This window comes from Balaenoptera borealis, assembly GCF_965194805.1.
Source record: "Balaenoptera borealis genome assembly, chromosome: 7".
NCBI lineage: Eukaryota > Metazoa > Chordata > Mammalia > Artiodactyla > Balaenopteridae > Balaenoptera > Balaenoptera borealis.
This window is the reverse complement of record NC_138864.1, coordinates 74,863,020-74,878,796: the sequence shown is the minus strand read 5'-3', so window position 1 is coordinate 74,878,796 and position 15,777 is coordinate 74,863,020. Positions and strand designations below refer to the sequence as shown.

The 15,777-nt window shown below is 37.3% G+C and overlaps 1 protein-coding gene across 4 annotated transcripts in view; it reads left to right on the top strand.

The window, feature by feature from the left end:
- CDK14 (cyclin dependent kinase 14) overlaps positions 1–15,777 on the top strand; it is a 567,382-nt gene that overhangs the window by 360,714 nt on the left and 190,891 nt on the right. For all 4 annotated transcript variants that reach the window (XM_082398489.1, XM_082398490.1, XM_082398492.1 and 1 more), the window contains one exon: positions 8,176–8,269. In XM_082398489.1, coding sequence (XP_082254615.1) covers positions 8,176–8,269 — 94 coding nt within the window. The remainder of the gene's footprint in view (positions 1–8,175; positions 8,270–15,777) is intronic.

Here is a 15,777-nt window from a genome sequence, read left to right as displayed (position 1 = left end):
TCACACTTCACAAGTGGAGTCCAGGTTTCTTACAGCCCCTGTGTGAGGCATACTGGTTTTCTAACCAGCTGAGGGGAGTCTTTCTTCCCACTGTTGGACCCCAGGGCTTGGTGGCCCAATATGTGGGTCAAACAGCTCACTCCCCAGGGAAGATCTCCCTCCTCTTCTGAGTCCCCTCCCAAGGGCACAGGTCCCAACCTGACTGCTGCTCTTCCCTTCCTATCTGATTACATATCTGTCTCTCTTATGGGTTGTATAAGAGTCTTTCTGTGAGTTTTCAGTTAGTTTTCAGTGAGAATTGCTCCACGTGTATATCAAGCACAGGTCACTATCCACAGCCCCCTGGGAGCCTGTGCAGCACGCCACTGCCAGGATCCCCTGATCCAGAGACAACTTCCCTGAGAGAACTCACGGCGCACCTCAGGCTGTTGCAATGTCACACTGGCCTCTGCTGTGGCAGGCTTGCCCCGCATTCCAATTATAACTACCGTATCCCTCCCCACCCCGCATGAGTGAGCCAGAGCCCCCTAATCAGCCGCTGCTTTAACCCCATCCTGTCTGGGTGGGAACATAAGCCTGAGGGCAACCTACATGCAGAGGCGGGGCCAAAACCAAAGCTGAACCCCGGGAGCTGTGTAAACAAAGAAGAGAAAGGGAAATTTCTCCATGCAGCCTCAGGAGCAGTGGATTAAATCTCCACAATCAACTTGATGTACCCTACATCTGTGGAATACCTGAATAGAAAATGAATCAACCCAAAACTGAGGTGGTAGACTTTGGGAGCAATGTAGACTTGGGGTTTGCTGTCTGTGACTGACTTGTTTCTGATTTTTATGTTTATCTTAGTATAGTTTTTAGCGCTTGTTATCATTGGAGGATTTGTTTATTGCTTTGGTTGCTCTCTTCTTTTTTTTTTATTGCTTTCGAATTTTTTTATTTTAATAATTTTTAAATTTTATTTAGTTTTATTTTTTATTTTTTTATTTTTTTCTCCCTTTTCTTCTGAGCTGTGTGGCTGACAGGGTCTTGGTGCTCCAGCCTGGTGTCAGGCCTGAGCCTCTGAGATGGGAGAGTAGAGTTCAAGACGTCAATCGGTGAAAGGTCTCCCAGAGATCTCCGTCTCAACTCTAAGACCCAGCTACACCCAACGGTCAGCAAGCTCCAGTGCAGGACGCCCCATGCCAAACAACTAGCAAGACAGGAACACAGCCCCACCCATTAGCAGAGAGGCTGCCTAATATCATACTAAGTTCACAGACACCCCCAAAACACACCACCAGATGCAGCTCTGCCCACCAGAAAGACAAGATCCAGCCCCACCCACCAGAACACAGGCACCAGTCCCCTCCACCAGGAAGCCTACACAACCCACTGAACCAAACTTACCCACTGGAAACAGACACCAAAAACAATGGGAACTACAAACCTGTAGCCTGCGAAAAGGAGACCCCCAAACACAGTAAGTTAAGCAAAACGGGAAGACAGAGAAATATGTGGCAGATGAAGAAGCAAGGTAAAAACCCACCAGACCAAAGAAATGAAGAGGAAATAGGCAGTCTACCAGAAAAAGAATTCAGAGTAATAATAGTAAAGAGGATCCAAAATCTTGGAAATAAAATGGAGAAAATACAAGAAACGTTTTAACAAGGACCTAGAAAAACTAACAAGCAAACAATGATGAACAACACAATAAATGAAATTTAAAATTCTCTAGAAGGAGTCAATAGCAGAATAACTGAGGCAGAAGAACGGATAAGTGACCTGAAATATAAAATAGTGAAAATAACTCCCACAGGGCAGAATAAAGAAAAAAGAATGAAAAGAATCGAGGACAGTCTCAGAGTCCACTGGGACAACATTAAACGCACCAACATTCGAATTATAGGGGTTCCAGAAGAAGAAGAGAAAAACAAAGGGTCTGAGAAAATATTTGAAGAGATTATAGTCGAAAACTTCCCCAATATAGGAAAGGAAATAGTCAAGTCCAGGAAGCGCAGAGAGTCCCATACAGGATAAATCCAAGGAGAAACACGCCAAGACACATATTAATCAAACTATCAAAAATTAAATACAAAGAAAAAATATTAAAAGCAGCAGAGAAAAGGAACAAATAAATACAAGGGAATCCGCATAAGGTTAACAGCTGATCTTTCAACAGAAACTCTGCAAGCCAGAAGGGAGTGGCAGGACACATTTAAAGTGATGAAAGGGAAAAACCTATAACCAAGATTATTCTACCAGCGAGGATCTCATTCAGATTTGACAAAGAAATTAAAACCTTTATAGACAAGCAAAAGTTAAGAGAATTCAGCACCACCAAACCAGCTTTACAACAAATGCTAATGGAACTTCTCTAGGCAGGAAACACAGAGAAGGAAAAGACCTCCAAAAACAAACCCAAAACAATTAAGAAAATGGTAATAGAAACATGCATATTGATAATTACCTTAAATGTAAATGGATTAAATGCCCCAATCAAAAGACATAGACTGGCTGAATGGTTACAAAAATAAGACCCATAAATATGCTGTCTACAAGAGACCCACTTCAGACCTAGGGACACATACAGACTGAAAGTGAGGGGATGGAAAAAGATATTCCATGCAAACTGAAATCAAAAGAAAGCTGGAGTAGTAATTCTCATGGCAGACAAAATAGACTTTAAAATAAAGACTATTACAAGAGACAAGAACACTACCTAACGATCAAGGGATCAATCCAAGAAGAAGATATAACAATTGTAACTATTTATGCACCAACATAGGAGCACCTCAGTACATAAGGCAGATGCTAACAGCCACAAAAGGGGAAAATGACAGTAACACAATCATAGTAGCAGATTTTTAACACCCCACTTTCACCAATGGACAGATCATCCAAAATGAAAATAAATAAGGAAACACAAGCTCTAAATGTTGCATTGAACAAGATGGACTTAATTGATATTTATAAGGCATTCCATCCAAAAACAACAGAATACACTTTCTTCTCAAGTGCTCATGGACCATTCTCCAGGCTAGATCATATCTTGGGTCACAAAATGAGCCTGGGAAAATTTGAGAAAATTGAAATCATATCAAGTATCTTTTCTCACCACAACACTATGAGACTAGATATCAATTACAGGAAAAAAACTGTAAAAAATGCAAACATATGGAGGCTAAACAATATGCTACTAAATAACCAAGAGATCACTGAAGAAATCAAAGAGGAAATCCAAAAATACCTAGAAACAAATGACAATGAAAACACGATGACCCAAAACCTATGGGATGCAGCAAAAGCAGTTCAAAGAGGGAAGTTTATAGCAATACAATCCTACCTCAAGAAAAGAGGAAAATCTCAAATAAACAACCTGACCTTACACCTAAAGCAATTAGAGAAAGAAGAACGACAAAACCCCAAAGTTAGCAGAAGGAAAGAAATCATAAAGATCAGATCAGAAATAAATGAAAAAATAATTAAGGAAACAATAGCAAAGATCAATAAAACTAAAAGCTGGTTGTTTGAGAAGATAAACGAAATTGATAAACCACTAGCCAGACTCATCAAGAAAAAAAAAAAAAAAGGAGAAGACTCAAATTAATAGAATTAGAAATGAAAAAAGAGAAGTAACAACTGACCCTGCAGAAATACAAAGAATCATGGGGGATTACTACAAGCAGCTATATGCCAATAAAATGGACAACCTGGAAGAAATGGACAAATTCTTAGAAAAGCACAACCTTCTGAGACTGAACCAGGAAGAAATAGAGAATATAAACAGACCAATCCCAAGAACTGAAATTGAGACTGTGATTAAAAATCTTTCAACAAACAAAAGCCCAGGACTAGATGGCTTCACAGCGAATTCTATCAAACATTTAGAGAAGAGCTAACAGCTACCCTTCTCAAACTCTTCCAAAATGTAGCAGAGGGAGGAACACTCCCAAACTCATTCTACGAGGCCACCATCACCCTGATACCAAAAGCAGAGATGTCACAGAAAAAGAAAACTACAGACCAATATCACTGATGAACATAGATGCAAAAATCCTCCACAAAATACTAGCAAACAGAATCCAACAGCACATTAAAAGGATCATACACCACGATGAAGTGGGTTTATCGCAGGAATGCAAGGATTCTTCAATATACGCAAATCAATCAATGTGATACATCATATTAACAAACTGAAGAATAAAAACCATATGATAATATCAATAGATGCAGAAAAAGCTTTTGACAAAATTCAATACCCATTTATGATAAAAACTCTCCAGAAAGTAGGCATAGAGGGAACTTACCTCAACATAATAAGGGCCATATATGACAAACCCACAGCCAACATCGTTCTCAAAGGTGAAAAACTGAAGCCATTTCCTCTAAGTTCAGGAACAAGACAAGGGTGCCTACTCTCACCACTATTATTCAACATAGTTTTGGAAGTTTTAGCCACAGCAATCAGAGAAGAAAAAGAAGTAAATGGAATCCAAATCAGAAAAGAATTAAAACTGTCGCTGTTTGCAGATTACATGATACTATACACAGAGAATCCTAAAGATGCTACCAGAAAACTACTAGAGCTAATCAATGAATTTGGTAAAGTAGCAGGATACAAAATTAATGCACAGAAAGCTCTTATACACTAATGATGAAAAATCTGGAAAGAGTAATTAAGGAAACACTCCCATTTACCATTGCAACAACAACAACAAAATACCCAGGAATAAACCTACCTAAGGAGACAAAGACCTATATGCAGAAAACTATAAGACTCTGATGAAAGAAATTAAAGATGATACAAACAGATGGAGAAATATACCATGTTCTTGGATTGGAAGAATCAACATTGTGAAAATGATTCTACTTCCCAAAGCAATCTACAGATTCAATGCAATTCCTATCTAACTACCAATGGCATTTTTCACAGAACTAGAACAAAAATTGCACAATTTGTATGGAAATACAAAAGACACCAAATAGCCAAAGCAGTCTTGAGAAAGAAAAACGGAGCTGGAGGAATCAGGCTCCCTGACTTCAGACTATACTATAGAGCTACAGTAATCAAGACAATATGGTACTGGCACAAAAACAGAAATATAGATCAATGGAACAGGATAGAAAGCCCAGAGATAAACCCACACACATATGGTCAACTTATCTTTGATAAAGGAGGCAAGAGTATACATGGGAGAAAAGACAGCCTCTTCAATAAGTGGTGCTGGGAAAACTGGACAGCTACATGTAAAAGAATGAAATTAGAACACTCCCTAACACCATACACAAAAATAAACTCAAAATGGATTAAAGAACTAAATGTAAGGCCAGACACTCTAAAACTCTTAGAGGAAAACATAGGCAGAACACTCTCTGACATAAATCACAGCAATATCCTTTTTGACCCACCTTCTAGAGAAATGGAATTAAAATAAAAAATAAACAAATGGGACCATATGAAACTTAAAAGCTTTTGCACAGCAAAAGAAACCATAAACAAGACGAAAAGACAAGCCTCAGAATGGGAGAAAATATTTGCAAACGAAGCAACTGACAAAGGATTAATCTCCAAAATTTACAAGCAGCTCATACAGCTCAATATCAAAAAATCAAACAACCCAATCCAAACATGGGCAGAAGACCTAAATAGACATTTCTCCAAAGATAATATACAGATTGCCAACAAACACATGAAAGGATGCTCAACATCACTAATCATTAGAGAAATGCAAATCAAAACTACAATGAGGTATCACCTCACACTGGTCAGAATGGGCAACTTCAAAAAATCTACAAACAATGCTGGAGAGGGTGTGGAGAAGAAGGAACCCTCTTGCACTGTTGGTGGGAATGTAAATTGATACAGCCACTATGGAGAACAGTATGGACGTTCCTTAAAAAACTAAAAATAGAACTACCGTATGACCCAGTAATCCCACTGCTTGGCATATACCCTGAGAAAACCGTATTTCAAGAAGAGTCATGTACCACAATGTTCATTGCAGCTCTATTTACGATAGCCAGGACATGGAAGCAACCTAAGTGGCCATCGGCAGATGAATGGATAAAGAAAATGTGGCCCATATATACAATGGAATATTACTCAGCCATAAAAAGAAACGAAATTGAGTTATTTGTGAGGTGGATGGACCTAGAGACTGTCATAGAGAATGAAGTAAGTCAGAAAGAGAAAAGCAAATACCATTTGCTAACACATATATATGGAATCTAAAAAAAAAATGGTTCTGAAGAACCTAGGGGCAGGACAGGAATAACGACGCAGACATAGAGAATGGACTTGAGGACACAGGGAGGGGGGAAGGGTAAGCTGGGACGAAGTGAGAGAGTGGCATGGACATATATACACTGCCAAGTGTAAAATAGATAGCTAGTGGGAAGCGGCCGCATAGCACAAGGAGATCAGCTCAGTGCTTTGTGACCACCTGGATGGGTGGGCTAGGGAGGGTGGGAGGGAGACCCAAGAGGGAGGGTATATCAGGATATATGTATATTTATAGCTGATTCACTTTGTTATACAGGAGAAACTAACACAACTTTGTAAAGCAATTATACTCCAGTAAAGATGTTAAAATAAATAAAAATAAAAACTCATCTGCCTAGAATACTGATTTTGAAATTAATTCTTTATTATTAAATGGAATTTTTTTATGATATAAAGTACGATTTGTTTTCAGTCATTTTCACTGTATATACTACTGGTGTTTAATTTGGATAAAAATTATGTGGTGTAATAGAGAAGAGATTTCTGCTAATGGATTACTTCTTTAATTCAAAGTATTGTTTACATACAATTGGGGCAGGTATAGAGAAGTAAGGCATTGTTTTTAACCTCTAGAGGATCTGAAATAAATACACAAGGGACTGCTCACTCTAAATTGAATATGAGTGCAGCAATTGAAGAAGTGTCCCAATATGTTTATGATTTTATTAGTATACTTTTAGGAAACATAAACCCATTAAAGGTAGAGCCATTAAAAATAAAAATCCTAGAGAATTGCTAGAAGTTAGAGAGATCTAGCAAAAACACTGGTTTATCTGAACATCCAGGCCTTAAGAAGGTGGGAACCAGGTCAATTCAGGAAACTTCATCTGCAGGAAGGTGGCCATTCTTGCACGTTCTCTGCCTTTAATGTGACTTATTTCATCAATATATGCTAGTTTCTTTCCATCCTGTTCCCAGGTGACTTTATCTCCAAACTTTCAGTAGAAGTATCTGATTGGCTCTCTGCCTGTACTGTGGATTTGGTGTTCCTGTTGGGTTCTGTGGTCTGAGAGGCAAGGTCTCCTGATATGCTCAACTGCCTTACCAGATAGGAACTGTGAGCCTGGCAGAAGAATTTGACCATAGTAGAAGACTGATAATGAATAAGAGCTTAACAAATAAACTCATGAAGGGATCTGTCCTGTCTGGCAGAATGTTCATGGAAGGCTTTGTAGAAGAGATTACATTTAAATTAGATTTTATAGGTTGGGTTGGATTTACATGTCAAGAGCAAACAAATGAAGAAAAAGGGAGTTCTAGGTATTAGAGTAACTTGAGCCAAGTTGTATAGGTTTATTCTTGGCCTGTGGACAGATCAGTCTGGCTCAGAGCTCCTCAGTGTAGCTGCCCTAAATCACCTGAGCAGCCCGAGTCAATGCGTTGCCTCTAACTGACTGAAACAGAGTCTCTGGGGTTTGTGTTCAGATCATTTGCATTTTTTAAAAGTTCCCCAAATGATTTTGATGCAAAGAGAGCTTTGAGCCCTGGACAGCTATAGCGGATAATACATTGTGAATTTGTGAAATAGAGTTGGAAAAGGATGTTAGAACAAGACTATGGAGGCTTTCTATATCAAGCTAAGGAGTTTCTTGGCCATATCCTGTGAGTGAGGTAGTCAGTGAGGCTTATATTTTATTGGTTTGCACCGTTTTCTGAGCCTATGTAGTTGCATCTACTTGGAGTCCTTTCTGGGCAGTAGACAGAGAAGGGAAAGGAAAGTTAAGGGATCTAGGTACATGTGACACAGCCCTTTATACTTATTTAGAATATTATTTATTCATTATTTCTCCTTTGTAGGAGTAGATGTTCTAATTCCAGATTTAGATGTTCTAATTAGATGTTCTAATTCCAGATTTAGTATTCTTAGCAGAGTATATTGATGTTTTAGTAACAATTCTTTCTTCTCTCTTTAGGGGAGTCGGCTGCATCTTTGTTGAAATGATCCAAGGAGTTGCTGCTTTTCCAGGAATGAAAGACATTCAGGATCAACTTGAACGAATATTTCTGGTAAGTTCTTTAGAGAATACTTCTGAAAAAAATTGGTCTTGAATGCATCCCTCAGTGACAAATCCTACAGTGGTAGTGGAAAATAATTTCAAACAAATTTGTTGGTTGTCACATTTAATTCTAACATATTTTTGGATCTTTGCAAAAGCAGGAAATTAGTGAAGAATTGTGTTTTTAAACTACTGCACATGAATAATATGCCAAAATGGTAAGAAAGGATAGGATGTCAGAGGCAATACAGAGGAGTGGGTTAAAAACGAAGGCTCTGACAAAAATTCCAAATAATTTATATAGATATCCCCCCTTCAAATAGGTGTATCTTATTCCCTCCCACTCCTACCCACTTAAATGTGGGCTTTGATTGGTAACTTTTTTTCTAAAAAGTAGAGCATGGAAAGAAGGGAAGGGAGGATAGTAACTTCAAAATGGAGAAACCAGGCAAATGGTACCTCAGCCCGGTCTTCAAGGTTAAGATCATCAAAGATAAGTCACATTGGTAGTATGTACCCTTTGTATAATGTATTGAGAACGGCACTTCCCCTCTGTAGTCTTCCTCCGAAAACCATAACCCCAGCCTAATCTGGAAAGCCACATCACACAAACCCAAACTGAGGGACATTTACAAAACACCTGACTAGTACTTTTCAAAACTGTCAAGGTCATGAAAAACAGGGAAAGTCTGAAAAACTGTCACAGCCCAGAGGAGGCTAGGGAGACATGACAGCGTAATGTAATGTGGTATCCTCCATGGAATCCTGAGACAGAAGAAGAACATTAGGGAAAAATTAGTTAAATACAAGTGAAGTGTGCAGTTTAGTTAATATCAGCATAGCAGTGTGTGCTCCTTAGGTGTGATGGAGGTTCCCTGTAATGTAAGATTTCATCAATCAGGGAAACTGGTGAGGAGTATATAGGAACTCTCTGTACTACTCTTCACAACTTTTCTATAAATCTAAAACTATTCTAAAATTTTAAATTTAAAAATTTTTGTAAATCTGTGAAAAATAAAAATAAAATTTGTTCTGTAGCCAGATGAGCTGGGTTTGTCACCTGCTCTGTCACTTTGGGCAAGGGACTTAGTTCTCTGAACCTTAGTTTTCCTGTGGGTAAAATAAGGGATAATGATAACACCTACCTCATAGATTGTTTTGAGGAATAATTAACTTAATTACATAAAGTGCTTTTAGAACTATGCCTGACACATAATAAATACCCAATAGATGTGTTGTTATTATTTTAATCAAATCATTTTTATACCAGATATTTTCATTCAGTGGAACTTCCACATTAGCTAATATTCATATAAACTTATTATTTAAAACATGGAATAAGAGCTAGACAAATTAATTTTTTTTGTTAAAAGGAGTCAGACTATATACATCGTAGCAGTTAACCACATTATCATACTTTTTAAAAATAAATCTCCCATGTGAAATCACTGGTGCACATTTTAGAATGGACCTTGTGAAGACATGCACTTATTGGATTATGCAAGTACACCCTTAAAATGTAGCTTTCATATTAAGTATAAGGACCACAGGAGGGTATAGTGATATGAATTGAGACTCCATCACTGCTGTGTTCACCTTGATGTCAGCTTTAAATGATAAGAAAAGGAAAATGAAAACTAGAAAATCAAAGCACACGTGATTCCTCCTTGCAGTATCCTATACCCCAGGCATCCCTGTGTATTCACAGTGGGTGGACAAACAGCAGAGTCCCTAATATTATAGAAACTTTCTTCAAAGTCTTATCTTATTGGTTTCTTCTCCCAGAGGCTGTCTGTATCCACTTCCTTTCAGTTTTACTTAATTATTATTATCATCCATAAATTCCCACACAGAGTGTTAAAATAATGTCTTATGATTATAATAATGCAGGCTTATAATTGTGGGGAAATTCCCACAATGTCAAAAAGTATAAAAATTGAAAAACCCCTTTGTCCTACTACCCAGAGAAAATTATGTTTAGTATTTTGGTATATATCTTCCATTTCTACACATGCTAAAAAAATTAAATTGTATCTTGTATACTATTTTGTAACTTTCTTTTTTCACTTAGCAATAGGTAGTTAACACCTTTCATTGGAAAATAAATCCAGAAACTTATCATCATTCTTAGTGATGAGTATTTCGTCGTATGGATGAGAATTATTTGCTTAAGTATTTGCCCGATACTGATGGCTTGTTTATAGTTTTTAACTATTATAAAGAGCTGTCAGAAATATTCTTTGCACAGTTATCCTATTAGTTAAGAAAAATTATTAGAATTGAAAGTCCTGAATTGAATACAGTTTAATTTTCATAAGTCTATTGACCATTCTTACACTTCATTCCCTCCATCTAAACTCATGAAACACTTCCTTCTCTCTGTTGTCAAGAAAGTCGCTTATTGATTTCATTGAGATTGTATTGAGCCTATAGATTATATTACAAAGAAATGATATAAAATGAGCTTTCCCAGCCAAGAAAAAATAATATCTCTTTATTCATATTTCATGGCCCTTAACATAAATTTAACATAGACATATTTCTCTTTTCCTTTTTTCTAATCAAGCCTTTGTTTTCATTCAGCTATTTTAAGTAACTTTCCACAGTTATTTTCCCCAAAATACAATAAACTTGTTCACATATTGTGAAAAACATGACAGGAGAGGGAATTTTAATGGGCTATACTTTGCATCATATAGATCTTTATGCCAAAACATATCTTTAAATATTTAGCTTTTTAATTTATTTAAAGCTCAAATATAATAATAATAATACCACTTATTTATATTCTGATAATAATTTCCTAAACTTTAGATTCCACTTAACTATTCACTCCCTGATAGCTATTGAACAATACTTACATAACCTTGTCAAATTACCTATTTTTTATGCTAAAATCATTAATTTACTATATTTGAAATCAGAAAACTTCAAAGGGAAATTATATAGAAAGAAATGTCCCTACATACACATTATTTCAGGGTAAATTTAAAAGAAAAAGAAATGGTTATATAAATGAGGTATATTCTATAGCAGTCGTACCAAAAATTTTGTTTCATGAAAACATAGTTTATTGATATAGCTTAGTCAAAGTTTTAATTTTCAATATTATTTTTATAATGTAAGTCATTTCCAATAGGTACTATCTTGTTGAATTGCTTCTTGTATGGAGATTTTGTTATTATTTCTTAATTTTATGGCAATTATTTCCTAATTTTATGGGTATTCAGAGACCTTTGAGCCATGACTAGGCTTTTAATAAATCAAAGAAATACATCATTGTAAATTTTCTATGGGAATATTGATACACCAAGCTACTGTTTGCTCTTATTAGACCACAGAGACCCTTAAATGCAGATAAGCATCATGATTTATGGTAATAACGCCTTCATTTACTGTAGTTTTTTTTACACGTGTAATGATTTTTACAAGTAAAATTTTTACAAGTAAAAAATTACCAAGTCCTTTGGTAATTAGGAGATAAAGATCCTCATCTATATAAAATTGCTGCTTTAGAATTAAATAATGTTATGTTTTACCCTGAAGAATTAGATAGGACCAAAAAAAAAAGAGAGAGAGAAATCTGCAAACTTCTTTTGACAGTAAATGTTACCATCTTAAATATTTTATTTCCTCCCCTGAATTGTTTAAATTTGCAAATGTTAGCCATATGACACATTAAACAAGCAGACTCTCTCAGGAGTTGTGCGATCATTGGAAGAAGAAATTTTACTAACCCAATGTGGTTGAATCACTGGGAAAAAATACTTTTTCTTGGTGACCTTTTATGTCTGGTCTGAAGAGGAATGACTTTTAAATGTGATTAAATCCACTTTCACGGGCTTCTCATGTAAACTGCCAGAGACTCTTTTCTAAAGCAGCAGTTGTGTATCTGGCCTCTCGTAAAGCATTGCCAAGGAGATAATCAACTTTGAAAAGTCACGAAACATGGAATTGTTCGTTTTGTTTTGTGTTTTAATACAGGGATTAAGTCCATTCATTTGCCTGTGAACTGTATATAGAAAGGTGGTTGGTTAATAACTTTGAAGCACAGAATTCAAGCTTGTTACCCAAGATAACTAATATAATTAACTCCCACACACTGAGTCTTTATGTGAAAAGCAACAAAGATCAGTCACTAGAGCCTTTATATTTTTCTTCTGAAGGTTTTCTTTTTCTTCTTTTTTCTTTTTCCTTCCTTTGGTGGGAAGGAGCAGTTCACATTCTTAACAAGTCCAGGGCATTCACTTCCACAACAGGGTAACTGTGTTGATCTATGTAAGGTGAGGTGGCTCTACTGCAGTCTGAGATTTCACCATTAAATCATTTTCCTTGAAATTGTGATGCTCACATACAAGAAAGGAAGGAAAGTGATAGAATTTTGACAAATTATGTTCAAGACATTTTGAATTGCCAGGTGAACGGGCACCTACTTCTCTAAGCAGTAACTCTGCTATTACAGTAAAAGAGTGATTAATATCATTTCTTCAACATTACTCATTTTTTTAATGTCATGATGTTTTCTATTCACCTTTGTTAGCTGTGAAAATAAGCAGTAGATGTATTCACCCAGGTAAATATATATATTCAGAGTGACAAAATCAGAACTAATAAGAAAATTCATATTCTAATCATATTGTTCTGAATTGAAAAAGAACGCTACTTGATGGAACCCTGGGGACATTCTTCTGCCACTTCACAACAGCTGGACAAATGGCAGAGAGTGCTTGCACAGCTGTCTGGAACCTTTGGCAGATGCTTCTGGGTTTGTATGGCTCATGGCCCCAGAGTACAGCAGCCACGACAGAGGGGCTGGCATGATTGTGTTCTGGGGGCCTGTTCTAGTTCTCCCTGCCTTTGAATGTTGATTAACCCCAAGAGGCTCACTTTTCCCTGTCTCCTGGTCTTCTGGTTTGCAATGGAGTTTCATCCACCAGTTATTTGTTAACATATTGTACATTATTTGATTGGTACAGTTGTTAGAATGTTTCTCTTCCGTGTATATATCATTCACAATTTAAAAGAGAGTGTGTGTGTGTGTATTTGTGTGTGTGTGAAAAGAGCCTCTGGCAACTTTGAAATCTACTCAGCCTGGCTTTTGAGTCAGATCCTTCCTTAAGCCTCTGTGTTTTACAATTGAACTGACTGCAGAGACGTAACCTGTAGACCCGGTTCCAGTCCTTGTTTCCCCATCCTGGCTCTCTTTCCAGGATCTTAATGGGAACCATAACCCTGAGGTTTCATGATTGGCTAGAACGGCCATATAGAATGTAAAAGAAAGTTGACACCGCCTCCTTTGATGGTCATTACCATCCAATTGGATGTAGCAGCCACATTGTTAAAATGGAATATTGCTGTCACAGTTTTGTATCTTCACTTCCATCATTGGGTTGCTTGAGGTGATGTCCGCCATACTTCTTCAGCACTCCCTCTGCAACACTAGGTACAATGGAGATGGAAAGGAATTCTGTGCCAGGGTATCTGCCCTGGACCAAATGAGGGCAATCAAGATAGGCAGGCAAGGCATACCATTAGGAATGGAGTCATGAAAAATTGCTGAGCAATTGATCAGCAGATGGGAGATCCAGTAATGTAGTAGATCCTGTATTAGTTAAAATACTAAACTCTAAGAGTTCAATATTGAATTCTAATCCTAGATTTTTTTTTTTCCCTGAACAAGCCACCTTTTCTAATTGGATTGTAGTTTCTGCATCTGTAAAGGGAGGAATTGAACTAAATGATTTCAATAGTGTCTTGCAGCTCTAACCTTTTTTAATTCTAAAATTGCATATTACAGGATTATGCATAAGGGCTGTGGGTGTTCAAAGGAAATTTCTAAGAACATTTTTGTTAAGCATGGAAGGAAGTATAAGATTTGAAGTGGAGTAAGGGATATGGGGAACATCAGGCAACAGTCCAGGAGTGGAGTAGGCACAGTAGGAGTCTGTCCTGTATGCGTGGAAGGTGAGATTGGATGTTGAAGTTTGGACTTTGATAGATTGAGGACTTTTAATTTTATTTCATCTATAAGTAATAAGGAGACAGTACAATTTTTAACAAAATAATAAGGTTAAAATGGCATTTCAGCAAAATTAATGTAATATGATATAATGATAAACTCAACTATATAAAGGCTGACAGAAGGAGAGAACTAGGCATTACATGTTGGAGTGAAGGATACTGAAAATATTAAGCAATGTTTTTTAAAGCTGATTTTAGAAAAACAAAGTTGGGGAGATGGATTATAATACCACCCACCCTGAAATAAATGCCTCTTTTAATTTGTGCACGTTTCTTTCAAGTCTCATCAATAGTCCTGGTTATTTCCATGGTGGCAAATCTTTTTCAGAGTCTTAAGCTTATAAAAAATAAGGCAGCTAGAAAAATTTTAAAGCCGTATGAAAAGAAATTAAAACCACCATTTAGAGATAACCAGTGTTAAATATTTTTGTATTTTCTTTTCTAGATTTTCACCATTGGGTTAATAATAGATTTATGGGTTTTGTATTCAGCTTCTCTTTATTTTCACATTTAATAGGCAGCAATTTCCAAGCCATTAATATACACTTGAGAATATTATTTTAATTATGCTATAATATCTTATTAATGTTCCCAAATGTACTAACACATTGCCCTATTATAGTACTAGGTAATTTGCTTACGTTTTTTATGCTACAGTAAATTTTATCCCATTCAGTTATACTTTCAACAAGAATATTTTAGGCATCTATTCCATACCAGGCTCTGTGCCTACAGGCAGTGGAAAACCAACAGACACGGTCCCTGCTCACCTCAAATGTACTGTTAGCTGTGCTACATTAGAACAGCTTCCAGACAGTCAGGTCAGGAGGATGTTGTTGCAAAACTGTTGTAATATATCTTGTACATAAATGATTTGGAAGAGAAAGGAGTCAAAGATAACTTCAGAGTTTCAAGCTTGGGGAATTAAGTGCTCCATGAAGTCATGGAAAATAATGGGGACATTGAAAAGGAGTGCCACTGGGACTTCCCTGGTGGTGCAGTGGTTGAGAATCCGCCTGCCATTGCAGGGGACATGGGTTTGATCCCTGGTCGGGGAAGATCCCACATGCCACGGAGCAACTAAGCCCGTGTGCCACAACTACTGAGCCTGCACTCTAGAGCCCCCGAGCCACAACTACTGAGCCTGTGCTCTAGAGCCCACGAACCACAACTACTGAGCCCATGTGCCACAACTACTGAGCCTGCGCTCTAGAGCCCACGAGACACAACTACTGAGCCCGTGTGCCACAACTACTGAGCCTGCGCTCTAGAGCCCATGAGACACAACTACTGAGCCCGTGCTCTAGAGCCCACGAGACACAACTACTGAGCCCGTGTGCCTAGAGCTCGTGCTCTGCAACAAGAGAAGCCACTGCAATGAGAAGCCCGTGCTCTGCAATGAAGAGTAGCCCCCGCTCACGGCAGCTAGAGAAAGCCTGTGCACAGCAATGAAGACCCAACATAGCCATAAAATTAATAAAAAAATAAAATTAAAAA